The 25,000-nt window shown below is 53.2% G+C and overlaps 2 protein-coding genes across 3 annotated transcripts; both read right to left on the reverse strand.

The window, feature by feature from the left end:
* Positions 1 to 244: 244 nt before the first annotated feature.
* LOC102993228 (phospholipid-transporting ATPase ID) lies at positions 245 to 19,287 on the reverse strand. Of its 2 annotated transcripts, none has more exons than XM_028486442.2 (26): positions 16,680 to 16,749; positions 15,753 to 15,935; positions 14,382 to 14,440; positions 13,905 to 14,018; positions 13,686 to 13,784; positions 13,354 to 13,415; positions 13,180 to 13,252; positions 12,830 to 12,900; positions 12,500 to 12,579; positions 11,010 to 11,168; positions 10,706 to 10,794; positions 8,675 to 8,871; positions 5,732 to 5,940; positions 4,828 to 4,871; positions 4,404 to 4,569; positions 3,918 to 4,106; positions 3,650 to 3,765; positions 3,397 to 3,561; positions 3,201 to 3,312; positions 2,957 to 3,062; positions 2,688 to 2,832; positions 2,327 to 2,510; positions 1,958 to 2,181; positions 1,603 to 1,686; positions 1,020 to 1,265; positions 245 to 870 (listed from the first exon to the last, which is right to left on the reverse strand). In XM_028486442.2, exons 1-26 carry the CDS (start codon positions 16,708 to 16,710, stop codon positions 604 to 606), a joined length of 3,474 nt encoding a protein of 1,157 aa, XP_028342243.1. In that variant the 5' UTR covers positions 16,711 to 16,749; the 3' UTR covers positions 245 to 603. The 2 variants fall into 2 exon arrangements, with proteins under 2 accessions (XP_028342243.1, XP_054939328.1); XM_055083353.1 differs by lacking the exon at positions 15,753 to 15,935 and adding an exon at positions 19,218 to 19,287 and having other exon boundaries at positions 247 to 870; positions 16,680 to 16,747.
* A 676-nt stretch (positions 19,288 to 19,963) lies between these two features.
* On the reverse strand, positions 19,964 to 23,119 carry AQP10 (aquaporin 10). Its single transcript, XM_007130325.1, is given in 9 exon segments — positions 19,964 to 20,029; positions 20,469 to 20,623; positions 20,626 to 20,642; positions 21,117 to 21,334; positions 21,580 to 21,698; positions 21,805 to 21,945; positions 22,503 to 22,629; positions 23,014 to 23,040; positions 23,042 to 23,119. Coding segments are annotated over 9 exon segments (948 nt in total).
* Positions 23,120 to 25,000: the final 1,881 nt, after the last annotated feature.

Here is a 25,000-nt window from a genome sequence, read left to right on the forward strand (position 1 = left end):
ACAGATTTAAAGCAAATGCCAAGACCCGCAAATGAGTCTTTCACCTCATGCCTCCCAACCAGTCCCTCTTGGCCACCCACCAGAGCCACCCTGTGGCGGTTCTGAACACCCTTGCACTTGATCACTACAGCAGCTTCCTCACTGGCTGTCACTGCCACGTTCATCTTTCTAAGGTAATTCTTTGATGCCATTCCCCACTCTCTCCTCAAAAAAAAAAAAAAAAAAATGAGAGAGGCTCCTGGCAAGTCAAATGCACACCTGACAGCCTGGCATTCTGATTCCTCAAATGGCCTGCCTTTCTAGCCTCTCTTCCACTGCTTCTCAAAGGGTATTCTTGTCCCACCCTAGCTGGAGCACTCTCTATTTCCTGGAAATAAACAGCCCTTTCACACTTCCAGCTCTCTGGCTTGGAATCTGGCTCCCCAGTCCTGGCTACACCCTCAGCAGCCTCTTCTGGGGGACTATCCCTGACCACCCGACAAACAGTCATTCTGCTGACCATGAAGCCTGCCACCCCTTCACCTCCCTTGTAGCCTGGCAGGGCTGTTCTTCATTTTCATGGATATGGAGACCCTCTGAGGGCACGGCCTGGGTCGGATACAACTAGATCCCGACAGCACCTTGCAGAATACCTGGCACATAAAGAGTGTTGAATAAATGCCTACCTACCCCGTTAGTCCCAGAACAACTGTGATTCCTCACTGATTCAAGAGGAAGCCACAGGCACTCACCCACAAACCGGAACTGGTTTGGAAACATGTCGAAGAGCCCATTGCTGTGCATGGCAAAGAGGATAGCAAAGTAAACTGCCAGGCTGCCCCAGATGAAGAAGTGGTTGATGGCTGTCCAGTAGCCGGTATCCAGCCCAATCTGCAAAGAGCAGTTGCTACGGGCAGAAGGAGCCCCCCCCACCAAACCCAGTCCCCCTCCCAGGAACAGAACTGCAGTGCCCAGGGCACCCCAAGGACAGGAGCCCCACCCCTTCCAGAGGGGAGGCCCGTTCCCGGACTGCCTCCTACCTGCACACTGACCACGATGACCAGTGAAGTGGCCACGGTGACCGCAAAGGACTGGTAGTCGGCCAGCTGGGTGCCATCATCGCGGGTGGCCTCAGCAAACACCCCATAGGGGATGAAGAACATGAGCACAGATGTGTAGATGCCCTGGGCGATGCAGATGAAAAATTCCCGCTTGTTGAAGAGGAGGTTCAGCTGGCCTGGCTCGTACAGCTTAGGGTACTCCATGCTCCGCTGCTCCGGGACATCCTGTGTGCGGAGGGCCAGTGGCACAGGATGCCTCAGAAGCTGCTGCTTTAACTCAGGAAGGCCAAGGGCAGACTCTGTCCCCCTGCCTCTTTTTTTCTAAATTCTTCGACAGCTATATCCGACCTCAAGCCAGCTGCCCCCAGTCAATCTTCTGTTCAGCAACCCAGGGGAGTTACAGGTCAGGTTTGGCTGAGAGGGAGAACCAGCCACACCCTGCCCAGCTCACAGAACTGCCTTCCCAGGGACCACAGGCAGTGGGCACAAGCCTACCACTATCAGGTGGCTCCCTTGCAGCATCTTTCTCCCCAGCCCACCCAGTCATCCAACTCCCCCATACCTGATCAAAGACACCCATAGCCAGGACTGGGAGGGAGGTGTACACGATGTTATAAAGGGTGATGAAATACTGGTCATAGACGGTCTGGAAGGAGAACAGGGAGCAAGAGAGGAGTGAACATGCAGTCTTTCTTCACTACAAATCAGGCAGAGGAAGACAGCCGACGTGGCATATGTGGAGGCCTAAGGAATTTTCTGGAACTCCCTCTCCACTTCTTCAACAATCATTTTTTTTAAATGCATGCATTAGACAACAGCTAGGCCCTAAGGGGACCAAGCAATGAACAGGACAGACACAATCTCTGTCCTTAAGGAGCTTAAGGATTGGCAAGTCAGGGCAGTGGGGAGCTCACTACCTGGGCCGAGAAGCCGCAGAAGAAGCCAAACCAGAAGTGGACCATGGTGAAAGCGAAGTTCTTGTAAAAGAAATAGCAGAGGAACTTGCACATGCGCAGGTAGGACCAGCGCCCATGCACCAGCAGGAGGCGTTGCAGGAACTTGAACTGGGAGAAGGAGTAATCGGAGGCCAGGACAGCCTGGATCCCTTCCTGCCCACTGATGCCCACACCAATGTGAGCCGCTGCAGAGACAAGAGATGACAAGAGAATGAAGACAGCCACACCCTTCAGACTCACATCACATTTCGGCCCCCTCCCCCATCATTCCTCCCTGGGCCCCTCTCCCTTCCCCAGCGCCCAGCCGCCACACCTACACAGTCCACTCACTTTTGATCATGCTGACGTCGTTGGCTCCATCCCCGATGGCAAGGGTCACAGCCTTTTTGTACTTCTTAACCAGTTCCACCACTTGTGCCTTCTGCAAGGGGGTCACCCGGCAGCAGATGACAGCTTTGCAGGCACAGGCTGTCTCCAGAAACTCCAGCTCCATGTCTGCCTCTAACGCATGGGCCTGGAACACAGAGTGCTGAGAGAGCCCCAGTCTTCTCCAGGGGAGACCTGGGGGTCAGCTCCTCCCAGTCCCTTTAAGACCCCAGCCCCCCTGAAGTCCAGGGAAATGGGAACAAGGTAAGATCTAAGAGCTGCTCTCTGAAAAGATACTGCCCAAGCGAAGGGTGGCGACACTTACCAGGCTGTGCCCGTTGATGACCAGGGCGTACTCCCCAGCCACGGCTTCCAGGACAGAAGTGAGCTTGGAAGAAGAAAGCTTCTCCTGGTAGGTGAAGCCGTTGCCTACAGTGCGGGACGAGTCCATCATCTTCTCCCGGGCTTTCCTGTGAAGGGGGAAACGTGACCGTGGTCTGCCAGGACAGGAGCAGGGATTCAAGCCCAATCGGGGAGCCTCTGCCCAACCCCCAGGTACAGTGCAGAGCATCTACCTGCCTCGGGCCTTTTTACCTGAGCTCCTCCCGCACTTCCAGGACCGTGTGGCCAGTGACGATGAACACCTCCGTCATGTCGTCCGTCAGCATCTTGCAGGAATAGCCAATGTTCACGGCCGTCTCTACCAAGAGAGATTGCAGGAGCTCTGGACAGGCCCCCGACAAGGTCAGCGCACTTGCCAGCCCGATGTCCTAGGCTCATGCGAGGACCCCACAGGACTGTGTCCAGATGCAGTCTCCTCGGCCCTGCTGGTTCTCACCTTGCTTGTCTCCTGTCAGCACCCAGATCTTGATGTTGGCCAGCGTCAGGAGGGCGATGGTCTCTGGAACCCCTTGCTGAAGCTTATCCTCAATGGCCGTGGCGCCCAGCAGCTGAAAATACCAAAAGGGTCCCTGGGACGAGAGTCCAGGCACGACCCCTCCTTGCCCACCCTTGGCCCGTTCTGCAGCCCATACCATCATGTCGCTCTCAACCTCCTCGTAGACGCTGGCCAGCCGGTCCTCCCGGCTGTCCTGGGCCAGGCTGGCCTGGAGCCGTCTCTCGGCCCACTCCTCGTAGTACTCTTCATCCAGATCCTTGTAGGCCAGGACCAGGGTCCTCAGCCCTTCGCCCGCGTACTCCTGGAGAAGGAGTCAAGAGAGTCAGCCCCCAGCCCCTCCCACCACCCCGCGAGTAGCAGAACCACAGGGCCCCCTTCCTCACGCCTACATTCAGGTGGTCAGTGGTGGTGTTGAGGAGCTCTTGGGTGGAGTGGTGGAGTCTGTCCAGCAAGATGGTGTCAGCCCCTTTGCAGTACAGTCGGATCTTCCCCTCTGGATTCCGCACTACGGGTGGGGCGGGGGGAGAACGTCCCAGAAAAATTCAGGCAGGTGAAGCCCCCCAACCTTAAAACATCAAGGGTCACCCAGGACATCTCACCCATCCCGGCTCTGCATGCTGCCCCTGAATGCCCCTGGCACCCCTGTCCCGGCCTCACCTATGACTGACATCCGTTTGCGGATGTTGTTGAAGTCCAGGATGGCCAGCAGCTGGTAGGTGATGGCTGTGCCCATCTCGTGGACAGTGATGGTCTTGGGTGTACGAGAGCGGAATACGAAACCAAAGTTCCTGGCTGCGGTGACCAGAGCCCCCTCGTCTGGCGACTGGGCTTTGTAGTACAGCTCCCCTGGGTGGGGAGGAAGAACACAGGTGGTGTCAGTGGCCACACTCTCAGCCGAGTGTCCCGCCCAGGAAGCCCCAGGCAGCCACACTGCAGACCACAGCCCGAGCCCAAAGGCACAAGTCGGGTGGGGGAGAACACCAGCCAGCTCCTCGGCTCACCTTTGTTTTTCTTTTTTTTTTTTTTTAAAGGCCGTGCTATGCAGCATGTGGGATCTTAGTTCCCTGACCAGGGCTCAAACCCGTGCCCCCTGCGTTAGAAGTGTGGAGGCTTAACCATGAGACCTCCAGCGAAGTCCCTCACCTTCGTTCTTTTCTTCTGACATGACGGTGTGACACAGGGAAAGGAGGCGGAAGAACTCATGCGTGTGTGGGTCCCCCATCTTGACAGCCTCCAAGAGGGTAGGGTCCCAAAATAAGAACTTCTTGTCAGCCAGAGGATTGAAGGAGAAGTTGACAGGTTCAGGCCTCTGGAGCAGGTAAGAGGGTGATCAGGAAAGGGTGGGTCACGAGGCTGCCTCCCAGGGAGGCGCTGTCCCCACCAAGATCCTGTCCACTGTGGACCTCAAGATTCCCACTTCTGCTACCAGCTCTTCCTTAGAACACCAGTTCCTCCAAGCAGCTTCCATTTCCTGACCAGACAACACATCATTCCTAACCACACCAACCCTGCCCAGGCTCCCTGTGTTTAACTGGCACAGACAATCACCATGGGGTCTGGACCTTACCTCTCCCAATTCAGCTTTGTGGCCCAGGACATCGAACACGTCACCTACACACAGCCAGGACAGAAGGAGGAGCAAGGTCAGAGCTCGAGATCTCGCAGAGAAGGGGGAGAAGCCTCCAGCACAGGACCCCCACAGGCATCTGGAACCCGCAACCCTAGTCGCTGAGTAAACGTCACCCAGATTCACACGGCTGACTCAAAGGACAGGAGGCGCAGGCACCCTGGATCCTCAGAACCCCAGGACTGAAAGCCATGACACCCATTGCTCCCCATCCCCGTCCACGCTCCAGCTCTCCCCCCAGGGCAGCTCTAATTCCACACCCATGTCCCCAGGGCTCCCAGGCCCCTTCGGGTGCCTTTCGCTCTTTAGGCCTGCACAGCAGACAAAGCCTCACACACTGGCCATGGGGCCTGAGTTAGTATAGAAAGCAGTTAGGAGAGGGGCTCACTCTGCATAAAAGACCCCCCACACCCTGCCCAAGCCATCCCAGCAGCTTAGCCACAAGGCCACTGCAGCGGGGCCACACTGGAAAGGCCATGGTCACATTCCAGAGACTCACAAGGGCCCTGGACAGCAACACGGGGAGAGTCTAGACTCCAGCAGGGCTGACAAGGTCCAACCTGGCCGGGGTGCCCAGGGGCCAGTGTCTTGGGCTTCACTTCAAACAGCCAAGGAGCTCCCCTACTGCCTGGAGCTGGGATCGGGGTGAGGGCACCAGCAGAGGAGACGGGAAGCACTGTCAGTGTCTACCTCCTGACCCGGGGCGCAGAGCAGACCCTCTCAAGTCCCACAGACCCAGGTAGGAAAGAAGTAAAACCCAAACATCAAGACAATTGTGGCAGCCCCAGTAGCACAATCCTTCAGGCGAGACGCAAGCCCTCGGTCCCTGGAGGCACAGCCATACCGTAGCTGCGGCCGTTGATGGAGCACTTGTTGAAGACCATGATGTTCTGGGTGAGGGTGCCTGTCTTGTCGGAGAAGATGTACTCCACCTGGCCCAGCTCCTCATTCAGGGTGGTGGTGCGGGCCTCCGCGGGCGTCCGCTTTTTCATGCAGAACATCTTCTTGTCCCAGTTGATGAAGTAGCTGTGGCCCAGGCGGATGACCTCCACGCTGCACAGGGTACAGGAGGTGAGGCTGGGGGCAGGAAGGGGAGGGGGACCCCACCCTCACGGGCCTTTGCTGCAGGCCCTCTGCCTGGGGAGAAACAAGAACGGAGCGGATACCTGGGCAAGGACACCTGGGTGGGGGAAGGCAAGGAGAGCCTAAAGGTGGGGGTCCCCGACCCTGACCCTCCGACGCTCTCCAGACAAAAAAGGTGCAAAGGGCCCGGGCAGGAGGGACAGACGGCACAGGCAGAGGAGAAGGGACTGCGGACAAGGCACTCGACCAGTTCTTACCTCAGGACTAATAATACAGAAACCATGCAGAGAAAACAAGAGAAAGTGCAAGAGGGAAGGAAGAGAAAAAAAAAGAGAGAAAAAGAAATAATGAGGGTGCTGCGCGTGCCACAGGCACACAGACGTCCTTGCAGGGAGAGGAAACCGAGCAGGCCCTGGAGCCCATGCCTTGCTCCCCGAACACAGGCCGAGCTCACTCCTTCCGCACTGCTCTGGGCTGCACAACCTGACCTGGGGTGTTTGGGAAGAAGGCGGGGCAGACTGAGATGCTGACTCCAGAAGGAAGCGGGGCCTCAAGAGTCTGGGGAATAACACCAATTTACAATGGCACAGGTCTCTCAGCATCCCAAGGTCTGTTCGCATCATCCTCTTTACTAGGCATTACCCTTGGGATTTGGACTGTCAGCATCTCAGAAAGGGCCCCATGTTTAGGTCCAGCACAGCCAAGCAGTGGGGCCACATCTGGAACCCTGCTTCCAACCTGACTGAGGCTGCTGTCAGGATCCAGTTACCACACAAAAAACGAGCTGGCTGGAAATGCCTTAATGGCCTTTGCCCCACTCTGCTGATCAAGCATCCCTCTCCACCCTCCCCGCAAACACACATACTGTAACCTGATGAGACTTAGAAACTTTCTCAGGCAGCTACCATAGGCTTCGAGTGAACTTGGATACAAAACAAAGACAGCAAAGTCCAAAGATGGAAAAAAAAAAAAAAAAAATCAGATCGGAAACAAGAAAACCTTTAAATAGTAATGAAATACCAGAGTTGAGATGATAACGATGAACACGCTACCACCCGTTATTCATACAGTAATTTAATTTTTAAAAGTATTTTCCAATCTTGTATCTTATATCAAAATGTCCCTATGAAGAGAATGAAACTGGTATTATTCTTCCCATTTTACATGAGAAAACCAAGGCCCTAAGGGACTGTGGATTTGCCTGAGGTCACGTGGCTACTGAGTAGGCAGAACTAAACTACAAGCCTTCTGAGTCTCCTCCTAATGCTCGATAAAAGCCCCACTGTCCACCCTCAGCACAGAAACTCCTTATTTCCTACTCACTGTCAACAGCACTAGGACTCAGTGGCTAGTGGGGAGATCTGAGGACTATTTGGGGAATCTATGTGAACAAAAAACAACATATGGAAAGAGATCTGAGCATCTCTGTAAAGCATTTCCTCAAAAATGTTACAGGTTGGGAGTTCCCTGGCGGTCCAGTGGTTAGGACTCTGCGCTTTCACTGCCGAGGGCCTGGGTTTGATCCCTGGTCAGGGAACTAGGATCTCACAAGCCACGCAGCCAAAATAATCATAATAATAATAAAGTATACAATTTGATAAATTTTAAAAAGTCACAGGTTCTCTTATCTCAAGTGCAAGGCACTAAATAAATACAAAGAGATCTTTTCTCTTCTTGCCATTCTTTCTTCCTCCTGCACGCCCCCGCCCTTCCTGTTCATTCTCCCTGTTAACATTCTCTTTCCTGCAAACATCCAAGATGTCCTCTTACTCCTAATTCATGCTGTAAGCCACTGCCAGCCAACACTTCCTAAAGCATTCTTTAGATTTTTTTAAAGAATCTTTTAATGGTTTACTAAGTAAAAGTCCATTGGCAAAGATTCAGGACCCTCCACAATAGGGAACAACAAGCTTATGTTTCCAGCTCTCTGTCTCACAGTCCCCCACTCACAGTCCATGATCCTGCCAAACTGTCCCAGGACCAACCATTCCAAGGTCCCTATCTCTGAGCCTTTGTTTCCAGCCCTCTCCTCCAGGCTCCACCTTCACCCATCCCTGCCACCATTCAAAGCTCAGTTCACCAGCAACCTCTTCAAAGATGTCCTCCCTGATTAACTATGTGGGGAGTAATGCTCTTCCAACCCTCATGGCACTTTGTGCCTCTGTGGTATCTCAGTGGGATGCATGGTAGCTCGGTGTCTTACACTGTTTGTATCTCTCCTCCCCTACCAGTCTGCGGCTTTTGAAGGCAGAGGCTGTATTACACATCAACTGTGTCCCCTTGCTTTACACATAAGGGTAACACTGAAGGTGTTACAGCACTAGTTCCCACTTTGTTTTATAACATGTTCAGATTTATCTCCCTCTACTAGACTAAAGCTCCTGGAGGGAAGGAAATCCATTCCTAATACATCTTTGTATGTGCCACAGCACCTAGCATGCTTCTTTGCACAAAGTCGGCATGCGATAAATATGTGCTGAATAAATCAATATGGTTTTTGTTCTAATACAATCCAAAGTGCCAGGAAACTGTGGTGAAGTTTGCTTTGTACAGAAAGATAAACAGGTAATAGAAAATGTTCACAGGACAGGAAGGAGAGGACCCCAAGTTCCCTCTCGAGAATTTCATCTTCACAGAAGAGAGAAGTTTGCCAAGGGACCACCTGAGCTCCCTGGAGAGACCCCAGAGCAGAGAAAGCGCATACCTGACATAGAGCGATATGGGCACGACGGTGTTGAGGATGATGATGTAGGACCAGAAGGAGAGGAAGCCAGAGAAGAAGGCACTGTCCACCGCCTCATCCCAGGGCAGGTAGACCTGGAATCGTGTCCCGACCTCGTGCTCCCAGATGGCATTGCCAATGGCTAGGATCACCCCCATGCAGACCAGAAATCCAAAAATCTGCAGAGGAATGAGAAGCAAAGGCTAAGCTGCCACTTAGGAAGCCCTCAAAACCAAGTGCATCCCTGAAGGTCACCACTGGTACCCTGAGCCCTCGAAAGCTCAGGCGTCTTTTCTTTTTTCTTTATAAATCTATGTATTATTTATTTATTTTTGGCTGTGTTGGGTCTTCGTTGCTGCGCACAGGCTTTCTCTATTTGTGGCGAGCGGGAGCTACTCTTCATTGCGGTGCACAGGCTTCTCATTGCGGTGGCTTCTCTTGTTGCGGAGGACAGGCTCTAGGCATGTGGGCTTCAGTAGTTGCGGCACGCAGTCTCAGTAGTTGCGGCTCGCGGGGTTAGCTGCTCCGTGGCATGTGAGATCCTCCCGGACCAGGGCTCTAACCCGTGTCCCCTGCATTGGCAGGCCGATTCTCAACCACTGCGCCACCAGGGAAGCCCCTCAGGCATCTTTAAAATGGTGGCATGCTCTAGTGGGAAGCGCCCAGAACTGGTGACAGGTTCTAGTCTGTCACTGACCATCACGTGGACTTTCTCTCACGACGTTTTCTCAACTGTATGCTGGGAGGGCTGAAATGGTTGTGTAGCTCCCACTCTGACATCCTAGAACATTTGGGAGACCTCAAAGATGGTAAGAGTGGGGGTGAGCTACTTTCAACATACCCAAGCTTATTAGAAATCACCCATTTACCGGAGCTAAGCCTCTACAAGCCAACAAAAATGCCAGGACTTCCCTGGTGGTCCAGTGGCTAAGACTCCACGCTCCCATCGCAGGAGGCCTGGGTTCAATCCCTGGTCAGGGAACTAGATCCCACATGCCACAACTAAGAGTTCTCATGTTGCAACTAAAGGTCCCACATGCCACAGCTAAGACCCAGTGCAGCCATAAATAAATAAATAAATATTTTTAAAAAAATGCCAAGTTTCTGTAATGTTCATTATCTTATATAGATTGCCAAAAAAAGTTTTTTAACCAAGACACAAATTATGTCTTCATAAATGTAGATTTCTTAATAGTCAAAAAACTTATAAAGCTTGGAGTCCTTGAAGAAGGATCATAAGAAAGTTTTGGTGGTTTAAAAGAAAAAAATTGAGACCCTTGCGTGATTTCAGACATCTATCTTCAAAGCTGCCTCCACTCTGGAGGCTTTGAAACAAAGCAGGAACCATCCTGATGCCCAAGGACTACCGGGGGGCGATGCAAGCCTTGGCCTGCGAGCCTCTCAGGCTGGGGTGTCTGCAAACCCTTCAAGGCCAGGGAGGAAACTGTCTCACCAGAGGCTGACCCCAGCTTTTGCAAGCTGGCGTGTGGGGGGCAGGCAGCAGGCAGTGGGAACCCAACAAGGAGCTCAGATTTCTAGCCAAACAAGAAAAGGATTCAGGAATGGCCAAAAACTAAAACAGAAACTTTTCCTTTGGGATCCTTTGCTCTTGGAAGTCAGGGGAAAAGACCCTGCTATCCATCCTCCAAATGGAAATTTTTCTTTTAATTCGCTCTCCATCCCCATGAAGGCCTCCTTGTCCCCGGCAAAGCAAACAGAAGGTCACATGCTACACTAAGTCACCATCATAACTGGAATCCAGAGAAGGGAAGATTTGTTTTAACTTTCTTTAAGTTGTTGATTCATGCACGTTCCTAAGGTGTTTTAAATAACATCTTCCAAGTCCAAAAAGAGCCTGAAATAAACACTGTCTTTGAGTGGTTGACCTGCCAGTGGCTTTAAAGCTAAAACCTGAAGGCTGACTACTGACCAGAGAGGAGAGATGGAAGTAAAGGGACCTGCCCAGGGAGAACCAGAAGGGCAGGGGCAGGAACCATATGTGGGAAGCCTTACCCAGAGCACCAGTGTATTCATTAGGCGATCAATACTTGTTCTCTTGAATTTTGTCCTGCCGCTGTTCTGCATCAGCTTAGTGTCAGGACCTAGAGAGGAATGCGAAGGGCTGGGAAAGCCAAATAACAAATCTGCCTCTGGGCTTCTGCCCCGGTCCCCAGACTACAGGACATCAGGGTGGAAGAGAGACACTGGCTGGATGAGAAGCTTGGATCCAGGGCCCACTCAGCTTCCTCCCACATTCCTGCGGGAGGGTGAAGGCAGCAACTCTCACTCTTCTTTCTTTGGGCCCTAGGAGGCTCACCTGCAAAGATAACCAGCCCGAAGCACCACTCGGTGTTTCGCAGCACGCAGCCCCGCAGCAGCATGTTCTGGTTGCTCAGGGGGAACTTGTTCTCCTTCCAATACAGGGTTCCGCTGAATTTGTCCAGCTTATTGTTGGGAGGTTCGCAGATCACTTCACCTGAACGGAAGACAAGAGCGCCCCCGTTCAAGGTGCAGTCTGTAGCTTAACCACGAGACAGCAACACAGAAAAAGCAGCTGCAGGGAGATGGTGTTAGGATGTGAGCCCATCACACACTGCTGGTGGGAGTGTGAACTGATGCAACTTTCTGGGAAAGGAATGAAGCAGCATGAACTCCTATTAAAAGTACGAAAAAAAAAAAAAAAAAAAAAAAGGAGCCTGTGCTCCGCGACGGGAGAGGCCACAACAGAGGGAGGCCCGCATACCACAAAAAAAAAAAAATAAAAAAAAAATAAAAGTACGCATACCCTCAGACCCAGTAATCCCACTTTGGGGACACATTCTACAGAAATGATAGCATAGGGCTTCCCTGGTGGCGCAGTGGTTAAGAATCCGCCTGCCAATGCAGGGGACACGGGTTCGAGCCCTGGTCCGGGAAGATCCCACATGCCGCGGGGCAACTAAGCCCATGCGCCACAACTACTGAGTCCACATGCCACAACTACTGAAGCCCATGCGCCTGTGCTCCATAAGAGAAGCCACCCCAATGAGAAACTCGTGCACCACAACGAAGAGCAGCTCCCCCTCGCTGCAACTAGAGAAAGCCTGCGTGCAGCAACGAAGACCCAACACAGCCAAATTTTTAAAAAAAAGAAATGATAGCATAGCTCACAACAATTTTATTGAAGCATTATTTGAAAAGCAAAAAGCTGGAAACAACTGAATAGTCAGGGGAGAGCTGAATAAATTACAATACATCAATTCTATGAAACATTATATGGTTATGAAAAAGAATGATGTAAATTTCTTTACATGGTGACTTGATAAGATACTTATGAATTTAATAAGTACAGAAAGGCGGTTGCAGAGATTTTAGTACAGTATGATCCCACTGATTTATGCTCACGTGTCTGTATAAACAGAGAAAAGTGTGGATGAATACACACTAAACTGCCAGTTAACGTGACTACCTAAGGAGACAGAATTGGAGGGAAGGAGAGCTTTTTCTTATACATGCTAACATAGTTTGTCTTGTTAGAAGGAGCATATATCATTATTCTGAGACGAATAAGAAATAAGAATAAGCTGAATTTCAACATGTACAGCAAGGAGGGAGCTATCAGCCATGAAGATCTCTTGAAATGACCATCAATTCACAAGTAAATGATAGCCACCTGGCATTCCTGACACCCCTGCCCCCCAACCACCCAAAAAAGTCCAGGGCAGTGCATAATCACAGGAACAAGAAGCCAAAAAGAGAAGGCACAATTTAAACCCCCAAACCCACCCACCTCCTCTACCTGAAAGCTGCTTCTCCAAAATTACTCACCATCAAACTTGGCAAGCTTACTGATGTCTCCCAATTCTGAGGTGACTGGAATTGCCTGCCGTACTTTCATGTTGGTCTCTCTGGAAGGACAGTGTCCCTGAGGCCTGGTTCCCTTCCCTTCCTCTAGATTCTACCTGGGGGCACCTGACCATGGAGCACCACCACCCCCAGGCATTACTAGGTAGGTAATTCTTTTACACACCCAAAGCCTTTCTTACCCATCAATTTTCCAAAAGGTACAGAGCCCAGACCTGGGAACCTCTTTCAAAAACAAGCTTGTTACCCCAAAGGAGGCAGAAGGAGATGTGTGACACTGAGCATGAGACTTACCCATCGAGTTCTGCTGTCTCTATGTAACACAGCCCATGGGGCTCACTGCTGGAAAGGAGGAGGAGATCCGCCTAGAAAGAAAACCTAGTGTGAAGGCCAAAGACCCAATCCTCCATCCCCAATGGACTCTTTGATGATCCCTCCTTCCACTAAGCACTCTTGGTTTGCTTAGTCCCAAGCACGTGAATGGCTAGAAAGGAGGCATATTAATATGACACAGAAGCTTCCCACTCAAGAAAGTTTCCTCCCTTGGGTGTTTAAGACGCAATAGTCAATCAGGAAAGACTCATCCCTTTCTGCCAAAGTAAAGGGAGAGCCCTGTAGGCCTAGAGGGGCACCTTGTCCCTTACCGCCACAAACTGGTTATTTTCTAGCTTGATAATATCACCAACACAGACGTTCATCCACTGCTCTTGCTGGAGGCTGAGGCAATGAGAAGATAGAAAAGAGGCTGTCAGTAGCTAGAGAAGTTCCCAGAAGACCCCTTTCATCCCCAAGGCCCTCAGTCTCCAACAGGCACTCACATTCCATTGATCAGCACCTGAGACTGACGGTTATTCACCTGGTTATCACTCTTGTGGCGGAACTGAAGAGAGGAAAGAAAGGTAAGACACCTTCTCCCACTCCAAGGGACTTAGATGATCAGTGGAATGCAGAGCATGCTGGGTACCACCTTGTCTACACCTGTTCACAGGTCTACTCTCTCCCTGACTCCCCCTCCCTACTCCCAGCCAAGATATCATGGATCTAGCTGGACCAGGTAAGGGATGGCAAGGTCACCGAGGAATTGTGCTGGGTGGAGGAAGGTGAGTTGTGGGGTGGGGGGTGGGGAAAAGGTATAAGAATGAAAACTCACATAGTCATCAGTGGCGTCTTTAACAGCTGTGATTGTGAGGACAAGAACCAAAGGCACAATGGTGGTGAACCAGGACAGGGAGGAGATCTGTGGGATCAACTGAAAAAAGGAAAGAGAAGGCATGCCTCCAAGGCCCTGTCCCCGTTTCCCCTAGACCTTTCTCTTCCTTGACTTTATTTCGCTTTGTGAGTTGCAAAGGGTTTACCACAGGTCACTTACCTGCAGAATGAGAAGGAACAGGAAGTAGGTATTGGCAACTTCCTGGAACTGCTCAAAGAGGTTGACAGGCAGGAAGGTGAGAATATTGTACTTGGAGGTCTTGATGCAGTTACTCTGTGGCAGTGGGAGAGAAGATAATGAGGCAGCCTCCAACCCCAACCCAGAATGAGACTGAGGCTGCCTCCTCCATCTACACTTTCCAAACCTCTGTCCCCAAAAGCCAGTGACCAGAGGTGTGGGAGGGCGAAAGAGGAGGAGAGAGGAGAGTCTCACGGGGTCAATGTATCCTGCTTCACTGACAGGTGAAGGCCATGAAAAATTCAGCACATAGCAGGTGGAGAGTGGAGAGGAGACTGCCTTCCCCTCCCTCAAGCACTCTCCCAGCAGTCAGCCCTCTGTCCCAGCCTAGGACAGATGGGATGCACCTTTCCCCTTTCTGATTCAGGAGGAGAGCACAGGTGGTCTAGAGCCACTTACCGCATACTGGAATCTCTCATTGTATTCTCGGTCATTGGCCCGTGCCCTCCTTTCTTCTTCTGCAACAGAATGATGCTGCAGTCAGGAGCAAACTGAGGCCGGGCCCAACACCTTGTCAGGTCCACCCCACTCTATGGGTTTTCCACTGAGGGCCCTTGGTTCCTTCCACAGCACACAGTTTTTAAGGAGTTAGCACCACACCTGAGGTGCCACTAAGTTCTTCCCTCTAGTCCACCTCTCACCACCAGCCTGACCGCTGGGCTCTGCAGGTATTACATTCTCAGGACAAGATGCCTTCTCCTTTCCTCACCAACAACCATCAAGGTCTTCCACTGGGGACACTCAGTTTCTCTCCCCCATCCCTTTAATTAATGCTGTAGGAATTAACGGGCTTGGGTATCTCCAGAGGAACAGCAGCTGAAGACACTAAGCTTCCTTCTCCTGGAAACCCCCGCAGATCCAGCCACGGTACTGCCCTCCTCCTAACCTAATGGGTGGCGTGGGTGGCAAGACAGAGGGTCACTGTGCCCTGGAACTGCTCTGCGGCAGCATCCCAGCCCCACGTGCAGTCCCCCCTACAGAAGCCTCTGCTTGTCACATGTCATCAGCAGCGGCTTCTGACTGGCCCACAATGACATCATCTTATTTCAAAGCTCATCTTCAAGTCGGGGGGCGGGGGCTGGTCAGGGATATGGGTCATGCAGACTGAGACAGAGATGAAAGAAGGAGGAATGGGATGTAGTTGAAGCAGTTGCTCTCTAACCATAACCTTTCTTGTGCCATCTGCACATATTTCCCCTAAACAACACATCTGTCACTGAGTGACAAATGAACTACACCTATTCTGAACACCCACAGATCTGGGACTGCAGGCACCAAGTTCAGGTCCCAGAACATGGGGTTATCCTAGGAAGGGTTCTCCAGCCCATCTCCCGTGGTCAGGACCATAGGCTGAAAAAGGGGGTACCCTGGTTAGGCAGTAAACATAATGCAAACCTGTCCTGGAGCCAAAGGCAGCATTCCAGACTCCTTCCCTCACCCCCTCCCAAGCCCCCTGCAGAGCACACTGCAGTAACAAAAACCTCAGACCGAGGCATCCTCTGCCTACCCAGAGTGCTCCTTCCCTGCGTGGTCACTTTACTCCCAAAACTTCCCCAGAGGGGACCCCTCAGGCTGAGTCGCCTGTGCAGTCACCAAAGACCATGCAAAAGGAGAGGTAGGGACCAAACCCTTCGGAGTCAGGATCTCTGGGTCTGCAGAGGATATGGGAAGGCTGGGGAAGGCTGGGGGAGGCCGGGGACAAGCGAATGTGAGGGGGAGAGGGGGTAAATTACGGGCTCGGGAGAGCTGCCAGTCGTTGCCTCCCGTTACCTGTCCCCCAAGAGGGCTTCTTTCGGCTCCAGGAGGGGGGAGCCCCGGCCCGGGCCCACTTCTCGGGCATCTCCTTGGGGACCGTCATGATCCCAGTTTGAGCGGGGGAAGGGCGGGCTGTCTGTCGGTCTGTCCTCGGCCTCAGCGGCTCCGATGGGGCGGCCCCCCGGGGAGGCACCGGAGCTGCGGCAGCTCAGAGTGGAGCCCCGGCCGTGTGGCGCGCGCCCCACCTGCAGCCCCGGCCATCCTCCCGGCCGCCCGCACCCGGCGACGCCGCGCGCTCTGCTGCGCCGCCGCCGCCCCCGATGTCCCCCGCGGACGCCAGCGCGCTCTGAGTGGCCCCGGACACGACTCGCACTCCCTGGGCTCCGCCCCCGCCCGCTCCCCCGACTGCAGGGGTAGCCGCCTGCCAGCGCGCCGCGTAGGCGAAAGCCAGCACGGAGTCCCGCCTCCCTCGGCCTGGCCAATGCGGGTGAGGGGACTGCCAGCGTTGTCCGGGGCAACCGCTTTCATCCCACCGCCTCCCACCCCCACCCCCACCCTCAGGAAAACAAGGAGGACCTGGCCTTGGATGGGAAAATGAGGGGAGGAAACGAAGTGCGAGGACGGAGAGGAGATGGTGGCAACACAGCACCGCGGGTTCCCCAGACCACAGAATAGGAGCTCCAGGTGCCCCAAGATAAGAGTCTATGTGTTTGGGGGTGAGGGGCAGGTAGTCAGCACCCTCCTGGGGAAGAACCCAGCTTAGGGAATCAAGGCGAAGAATTCGGTTTCCTAAGGCTCCCCCCAGGATGGATAGGGGCTGCAATCTACCCTCCTTCAGGCTCATTACCTGTCGTCCCTCTTCCTTTGCTCCCTGAGCCGTAATAACACCCACTCTTGACGGTCCCAGGGATTCCCCCCGACCCCGCCTCCTGCCTGTCTTACCTGGGGGGCGCTTTTTTGCACACAGTGCCATCTCACCCAGCAAGGTCCCAGCAATCCCATGGGAGACCCTGCAGGAAGGTGACATATGCGTGAGGTCAGGAAACTGAGGGTAACCTTCATTCCCCTTTTCAGACTCCTCCTGAAGGTTTTCTTCCCCAGTTCTGACCTTGCCCCTCCCCCAGCCTTCCCCACTAACTCCACAGCAACACTCTGCTCTTACTGCCCTGATAGGTCCCTGAGAAAGAAGAGGGAACTTCCCCACCACCTCCCCCAATGCCTCTGCCTTGGATAACACGAGGGGACTCACCGTTTACAAAAACCAAGACCTGCTGGGAAAGGAAGGGGGCAAAGAGAAGAGGCCAGATATTGACAGGAGGGGCACAGCTCTCAAGGTACCCATCCCAGGGACAATGGATGCCCCATGTGCCCTCCTGGTGGCAGTGAGTGGGTGCCTGTGTTTACTGGAAAGCAGAATTTCCACCAAAGGGTGGGGTTGAGGGAACATGAGCCAGGAAACACCTGGCAGAGCATCAGGAAACAGGGTGGGCAGGCTCCACCCTTCTCAAAAAGCTTATAATCTTCCCATCCCCCCCCAATTACTGGGGCTTCCATTATCACCTCCTCCAGGGGAGCTCACTTTAGAGGCTTGGCCTTCACTTCCTGCACACAGTCCCCAAACCACTTCCTCTCAGTCTGGGTCAGCCGCCCTTCTGGGCCAGCAAAGGGGTCTTTTCAACCCTGCTGGGGAGTCATCCCTACCTCTCTCTCTCTCACCCCAAGCCTAGTCCAGTCAGTATGGCACTGGGTGCAAACTCAGGGAGCATCAGTCAGATGGACCTCTGCTTCTTTCTATCTCCCCATGTCCTTCCTTTCACCTAAAAAGGTAAAAGCCCTGGCCTATAAGACAGGGTCACAGAGCCTCATCCCAGCTTGGCTCAAAGGAAGCTGCCAGCCAGGTCCTGGGTCCTCTTGTTCACCTCCTCTTTCTTTGTCTAGGTGGAAAGCCTTCCTCCCCCTTGGTTCCCCTGTCTCCAGCCTCCTGGGAACACCCTGCCAGCCTGTCAGCCCTAAGAGATAATAATTGTCTGTCTGCCCAGCCTCTATAATTACACACTTTGGCCAAGGCCCTGTCACCCACACCAGTTCTTCATTCACTAAGCCGGACTCCCTTCCCGAACCCCCAATCAGGCAATACCTAGAGCCAGAAGTCCTTTTCCTCTCTGACCCTCCCCAACCCTGGCAGCCAAGGGTGCCTGGCTCAGGAAGAAAAACCTCATCCACGTTTTCGAGATGCCAAGCCTTCCTACAGGGCCCCCAGCCAGGGTCTCCACCCAGTCTAGAGTATGAGTCATAGGAGGGTGGGGCATGTAGAGAGAGGTTAAAAGAGAGGATGCAAGGGTGGGCATCACAAGTTCCATAGCCAGCCCCGCCCTCAGGGAGAGAGGTAACCAAGAAACACTATCAGCCTGAAGATCAAGGTTTGACTCCTATGAAAGAAAGAGTTAATGAATGAGCCGCACAGGCTCTCAGGAGTCAGGAGTCTGGACACCTACCAGGAAAGTTGTTTTACCTCTAAGACACTGGGGAGACTGAAAGCTGGCTGGCCCCAGACTTCATCCCCTCTGGGGTGCCATAATAGGGAAGGAAAGGGATGGGAGAGACCTGGGAACAGGGACCCTCTCTTACTTCTTCCCAGTCTCACACAGCCTGGGTTTTCTGAGCCCAGGCCCATTAGCCACGTGGCTCTGCCCCGTCACCCTGCCCCAGCCCCCTCTGCAGCCACATTTGGGATAAAAATAGCCAGCTCTGGGAAGAAGGCAATGCTCCATGGAGGAAAACGGCTCCTCCTCTAGGCCTGGCCCCTGCTCCCCTCCAGCCCAAACCCAGGAAGCCTGACCCCTTCTTTTAGAGGAAGCTGGCAGGGATATTTATGGGCAGGTCAGGGAAACAGAAGAGAATGGAATCCAAGACCCCCAGCTCACTTGCCACCAACGCCTGGCCACTTTCCATGACCAAGGACAGAACCCAGGACTCTCTCCCAGCTCTGGACTCCCAGAGCTAGCACCTCGCCTTGCACCCTTGGTCTTCCTCACGCACAGAGACCTCCACCTTACAGAGACAACGCCTACCACCCCCAAACTCCCTTCTCCAGGCACCCAAACCCTCGGACCCCGGGTACTCCCCTCACCCCCACGACTCTGGCCGGTTCTCCCCTCTCCGCTGCTCCATAAGCTTCTCCTCCACACTCCCTCGCCCCTTTGCTGGTCTCCACGCGCCCCTTCAGCACCCCACCCTCCCATCCTGCGGACGGCGTCCCGAATCTCTCCCACCCTCAGGCACCCAACACCATCTTCTCTCCAATCATCCACTCCCCCTCCTCCGTCTCACGGCAGCTCCGACTCCCCGTCCCCTGTCCTCCCCTGCCCACACCCCCCGCCCCGGCCCCTCCAGTCCCGAATCCGCGTCCGCAGCATCATCTCCCCCTGCCCTCCCGGCCCCGCGCTCCTGGGCTACTGCCCCCGCCTTGCCAAACCTCACCTCAGCGCTCAGCGCTCGGCGCCCGCCCCGGCGGCCACGTCCTGCCCATGCCGGGGGCTGGGGCGGGGGGCGCTCGGCTCAGCTCCCCGCGGGCTCCCGCCCCCCCAGCTGCAGCCCCTCTCCCCTCAGGGCCTCGGCCCGCTACTTTGTGTCAGTTTCGGCCACGGCGGGGCGGAAGTGACGGAGTTGGCGGGAGAGGGCGGGGGGCGGGAGGGGGTTTTGGGGAGGGATGAGGGAGAGGGAAGGCGGGAGCCGCCATCTTTGTGCGGGGCAGGGGGAGGGTCTTAACCCCTCTGATGCTCCTCCGCAGTGTGAGGCCGCGATCCCCGCCCCACCCACTCTCTGATCCATCCCCGGTCAAAAAAAAAAAAAAAAGTCTGGAGGCGAGATAGCGCTGAGATTTTTTTTTTTTTTTTTGGAAAAAAAGGAAACAGAAGAACGCTGTTTATCTGCTAATGTGTGAGACTTAGGGAAGCGATGAACGACGAGAATTTTCCTCCGCGCCAGCTTTCTTTACCCCTACACTCATTCCCTCTGTTCCTTTGCCTTCTCTCCTCGCCCTGCCTCATCTCACTGTTCACCCTCTCCTTCAATGACACAGCCCGGAATGTCTAGGTATTGGGTCGTGCCTCAGTTTCTCCCGCTTGCTCTCCCAGTCTCTAGGCGCTTGCATGCCTGTGTTCCTCCAGCGGCCCTCCCTTTTTTCCCCCACCACGCCCCCTTGGTGGAGGCGGCTCCCCCTACCCCTAATTACTATCGGCGGGGTGCTGAATCTCGGCGAGGCGCCCCAGTGAGCGGAAAGGCGGGCGGCGCTGAGGTTACGAGAGCAAGGAGTCAGGCAGTGGGGACCAAGCTTTGGAGGAAGTCCCCAGGGTTATGCCCCGCACTGAATGGTCGGCCGCCACGATCCTGCGGATTCCCGCAGCCTTCCCAATCCGGGTTCCAGGGTGCGCACCCTCTGGCGGCTACTTTGGGGAACTGCGTTCCTGGAAGTCCAGGGTCTGAAAACCTGCCTGGGGCAGGAGGGGGATGAAAAGCCTGGGTCCCTTACCTGATCCTCCTCAATTCTCCCTGTCCAGGCATCCTCCCCAGTTTAGGAGGAAGCGATGCCTAGATGAGTAAACGGAGAAACTGCCCAGAGCCTGGTTTATTAATAAAGAGAAAAAACATCTTGTCACCAGGCATGGGTCTCTGGCCCTCTTCAGTGTCCATGAGGGAGGTGAGGACCGTCATGTCAGAATCACAGCTTACTCTCCTGCACCTGAGTTGTGGCGGACTTTCCGAGTCTGAGGCTTCAGGTTGGGCACACTCTAGATCCTGAGCTGGCTCTGAGTGCTCAGGATGGTGCAGAGCCACCAGCCGCTGGTGTGTGGCTGTGCTAAGTGTGGCCCTCCCTAGAGAGCCTACCACCAGCCATTGCCAGCGCTACAAGAGAAGATCAGAAGGGCGATATCAGGGTGAGTCCCTTAGCCTTCCCTCTGAAGGACTGGCGGTAGTAGTAAGAGAACTCCCTAAAGCAGTTCCTGGGGTGATAGACACCAGACAGAAGGTGTCTTGGCACCAAAGCATAGCACTTAAAGAGGAGACCCCAGGAGAGCTTGGTCCAACCTCTTGCCTTAGGGAATTATCTGAATATCTGTGTTTTGTTGATGAGATTACTAGAGTCCAAACAGGTAATGTGATGTGCCCAAAAACACAACCTCTAAATGTCACTGTTTCAATGAAAAGAGTGGAGGGGGAGGCAGGGACAATAGAGAAAGGGAGAACTTGGGCTTAGAGGAGGTTCACTGTCCTAAGAGGCCAAGAGAACTATTTAAAAGGAAGATCTGGGGACCAAGGGTTAGAGCCTTTAGCAGAGGGACGAGTGGAAGGACAGCATCAGGCGAGGCCGTCTCTCACCTGAAGACTTCAGGGCCCCAGGCAGCCACATAGGTGAAAAGCCGTGGGTCGAGGTCCCAGGCAGGGTTGATTGGGAACCCACAGCTGGCACCTATGGATAGCCTGATGGCCAGGATCAGCAACCCCACTACCACAGGCTCCACACCCGCAGGTGCTCCCTTGTTCCGTGTGTCCAGGATGGCTAAGGTCCCCACAATCAGCATCCAGGTGCCCAGAACCTTGGAGTGGACAGAGGCAGAGGGGCTCCCATCAGCTGTCAGGTGCTCCACCTGCCCTATCTCACCCAAGCACTCCAGGCTACCACCCCACGTCATTTGACTTTGTCCAACACAGGCAGCTGGGGAAGGTGAGGTGCAAACATAAATGCAACCCCACATCCCACCCAGAGCCTGAACAATAGGCCGAGGTCCCGGGGGACAAGGGCAAAGGTTGTGGCTTTCCCAAATCACCCCCTCATACCTACCTGATCAAGGAAGCCATTACTCAGGGACAGATAGGGGGCAGGGTAGGTGACAAAGATGGAGGCTGTCTCCTTGGGACCAGTCACTGTCAGGTTCCCACCTGTATAGTTCTGTAGGGCATCTGCAGGGTAGGGGGACAGCCAGGATTTCCATCTTTGCTCATTCAAAACTGCTCTAAGGCACCCTTGCCCACACACAGGTGTCCCCACCCCTGTTCTCTCTGTTACCGTGATAGAGAGCATACACCTATGCTCCAGAGGCACAGAAAGCAGATAGCAACTGCACCAAGGCTTAAATGGGAAACTTGGCCCAGGGGAGGCATCCCAGGAGGCACATGACCAGGGAGAAGGCTGGATTCAGGTGGGCCCCTTCAAGGATCAAGAAAAGAAAACCAATATCCATTGTGTCACTGCCAGGCACTGTCACCAGGTAACACTGCTACTCCTCCCCACAACTCTTAAGACAAATGTTACTCTTCCCATCATATAGATTAGGAAGTTGAGGCTCAAGGAGGTTAAGTAACTTGTCAAGGTCACACAGTGAAGCCAAGTTTGAACCTGGGTCTGTCTGCTCTTTCCACTACAGCACTTGATGCAATGTGTGCCTGGGGGACAAGCAGGTGAGGTCCTGAGCAAAGATGACCCCCCCGAGGGCTTAGGTGGGGGACAGAAGAGGAGAGCACTTACCCTTGATGCTTTGCCATAGATCCCCATCTATGTGAGTGGAGGATTAATGTGAAGAAGGGGGATGGCAAGATACAGAAAGAGAAGGGACTGGACTGGGCCAAAGGCATATCTCAGTCCAGGGCACTGGTCAAGCTCAAGGAGATAATGTCTATGAGTCGCCAAAGAATCTGCCTTTTCACCATTACCACACTCAAGTACACATCCTACCCCGTCTGATGACCAGACCTCACCCTCCTCACCTGAGACATTACCACTGATGTAGCTGGCTAGCCTAACACCCAGAGAGCTAGCCAGAAACATGGTGAAGAAGTTGCCTTTGGTTCCTCCACTGGTGACAGCCTGGGCCAAAGTCCCCTGTATGAGGAGCTGGTAGAGAGAAGGAAGATGAGGAAGAGGGAACCAAGAATAAGGAGCCTGGTGGACCAACAGGAGAGAGAGACTGGGAAGGTGAGGGGAGTGGCCAAGAGAGATGAATGGACTTGAGAGATCAGCAAGAAAAAGCAGAAAGAAGGAAGGGGAAAAAATGGGAGAAGCAGAGGAAGAGTAAAGAAAGGGGAGGAGGATAAGAGATGGAAAGGGACAGGCATAAAAATGAGGGAGTAGGAGAGGAATAAAAGGGACAAGAGCAGGGAAAAAGAGAAATGATGGAGAATTGAAGCGGGACACCAGGAGGAAGAGATAAGGATGCTAGGAGGAGCCAGAAACTTTTGCCCACCTCCCCTCTTTCCTTCCCCCAATTACCCGGCCTACTGTGAGCACAAACACACCCAGAAACTCTGGCCAGGCACTGCCGGGCCAGGAGGCTGTGGATCTGAAGCTGGTCCTTGACTTGGGCCAGGGACTGAGTGTAGGCCATGGTGGGGCACCTTATCTCTGGTTACCACTCCCTCTGTCTGCATAGGTGCACTGCTGCTACACAGCTTCTGCCTGTCAGGGGCAAAGATAAGGAAAAGACTTTAAAACCAATTATCTCAGTTACTGAACAGCAGCTAATGTCTGTCTGTGCACGAGTGGAAGCTAGGGAGGATAGAGATAACGGGAGAAGGTCTATGGGCAGACTCTGTGCACAACTAGAGCCTGGAGTTTGCCCAGCCTCTGTCTCCTCTGTCTCTCATCCGCAGTCCTCCCAGGAGCTCCTCCTGGGAGAAGCATAAGGGGAGGCTCCCTCCCCTTATGCTGACAAACTGGGAGGAGTAGCCTGCTTCGTGTACATTAGTTCTCTTGGTCCTCAAGGCAGCTGTGGAAAGTAGTATAGTACTATTTCTCCTGCTCTGCGGATAAGGATACTGAGAGAGCCTTAGAATTCCCCAGGCCACACAGCTAGTTAATAGCTAAGTTTGAATTCAAATGCAGGTCTTCTGACTCTCCCTCTGATATTACACAATGCCTCTCATGTGGAACGTGAAGTCTTTCCCCAAACCATTTGGATGCTTGGGAAATTCAATATGCCTCCAGAGAGACTGGGCTGAAGACCACAGTCTGCAGGAATAAAACCCACATAAGGAATGCTTGTACTTTGATGCAGTCTCACCTTGACTAGAGAATGCTGTGTCTTTGTGTCTCTTGTCATGGCTCCAGATGAGAGCTTCATACCCACGCTGAGCTCCACCTCCCCTTCTCTGGATGCTTGCCACTCTTATTCTGCTTTAGACAGCCACTTCCTACGTCTTCATATCTCAAGCCTCTAATTAAGATTCATTCAACTATGAATCAAGCTCTAGACCCTGGGGAAACAGTGGTAAACAAAACATAGCTCCTGCCCTCCTAGAGCTGATGCTCTAGTAGGTGGAAACAGACAATATACAGATTTTTAAAATACTGATATAGTTTATGAGGTTCTTGAGAGCTGGGCTATATAACCCTGGGGACTCTAGCACAGTCCTGGGCACACCTCTGTGAAATAATACTTCTTTACTGGCTTTAGCGGATATTATAGTGCTCCACCCAGGTCCCCTTTTCAGGGCTAATGCACCCACTCCCCAGCTGCTGGGAATAACAGATGCTGATAGCACTCAGCTGCTTCCCTCATGGCAGTGACTGTTGTGGCAGGAAACTGCTTCAGCCAAGGTCACGTGTCCTCCTATAGGATCCACATCAATGAATGGTTGATGCAGGGATTCAAAGACCAAGGGGAGTTTGGTAGCGTTATACATAGAACTGGATGCCGAGAGTGCTGGATCAAAGGAAGTGGAACATAAAGTTAGATGTGGAAGAACTTATTGATAAGGGAACACTCTCCTGGGATTTAGGATTTAAATCCTGGCAAGATCCCTGGGATGTGGGGTGAATACACTTCTAGGAGGCTTGGGGAAAAATGATAGCTCACGCTAAGAAAAGTAAAAATGCCTAAACAAGTCATTTACACTGATGACCATTATTGAAAAAAGGGAGAATACTCAAGACATTTTGAGGATTTTTGGACAAAGGATCTGAACTGACATTGACAGCTGACAACCCAAAGCTGTACCACGACCCCTTGTTAGAGTAGGAGCATATGGGGTCCAGATAATAAATGGAGTCCTGGGCTCAGGTCTGGTTCACAGGATATTCACTGAGACCAAGGATCCACCAGGTGGTCACTTCCTTGATACCCCAACATATAATTGAAATGGACATTCTTTGAAGTTGCAGAACACTCATATTGGTTTCTTGACCTGTGGAGTAAGTGATGAAGGCCAATTAGAGGGCTGAGACTACCCCACACCAAGATAATAAATAAAAACAATACCATATCCTA

The sequence above is a fragment of the Physeter macrocephalus genome, unplaced genomic scaffold, assembly GCF_002837175.3.
Source record: "Physeter macrocephalus isolate SW-GA unplaced genomic scaffold, ASM283717v5 random_1333, whole genome shotgun sequence".
Classification (NCBI taxonomy): domain Eukaryota; kingdom Metazoa; phylum Chordata; class Mammalia; order Artiodactyla; family Physeteridae; genus Physeter; species Physeter macrocephalus.

Bases quoted from the DNA above. Each gene is read 5' to 3' on its own strand.
- LOC102993228 (XM_028486442.2), bottom strand. From the start codon at position 16,710: ATGGCACTGTGTGCAAAAAAGCGCCCCCCAG. The intron at 8,872-10,705 runs GTAAGGCTTCCC...ATTCCTCTGCAG, and splicing joins TGAATACACTGGTGCTCTGG to ATTTTTGGATTTCTGGTCTG. The intron at 4,570-4,827 runs GTAAGGTCCAGA...TACCTGCTCCAG, and splicing joins ACAAAGCTGAATTGGGAGAG to AGGCCTGAACCTGTCAACTT.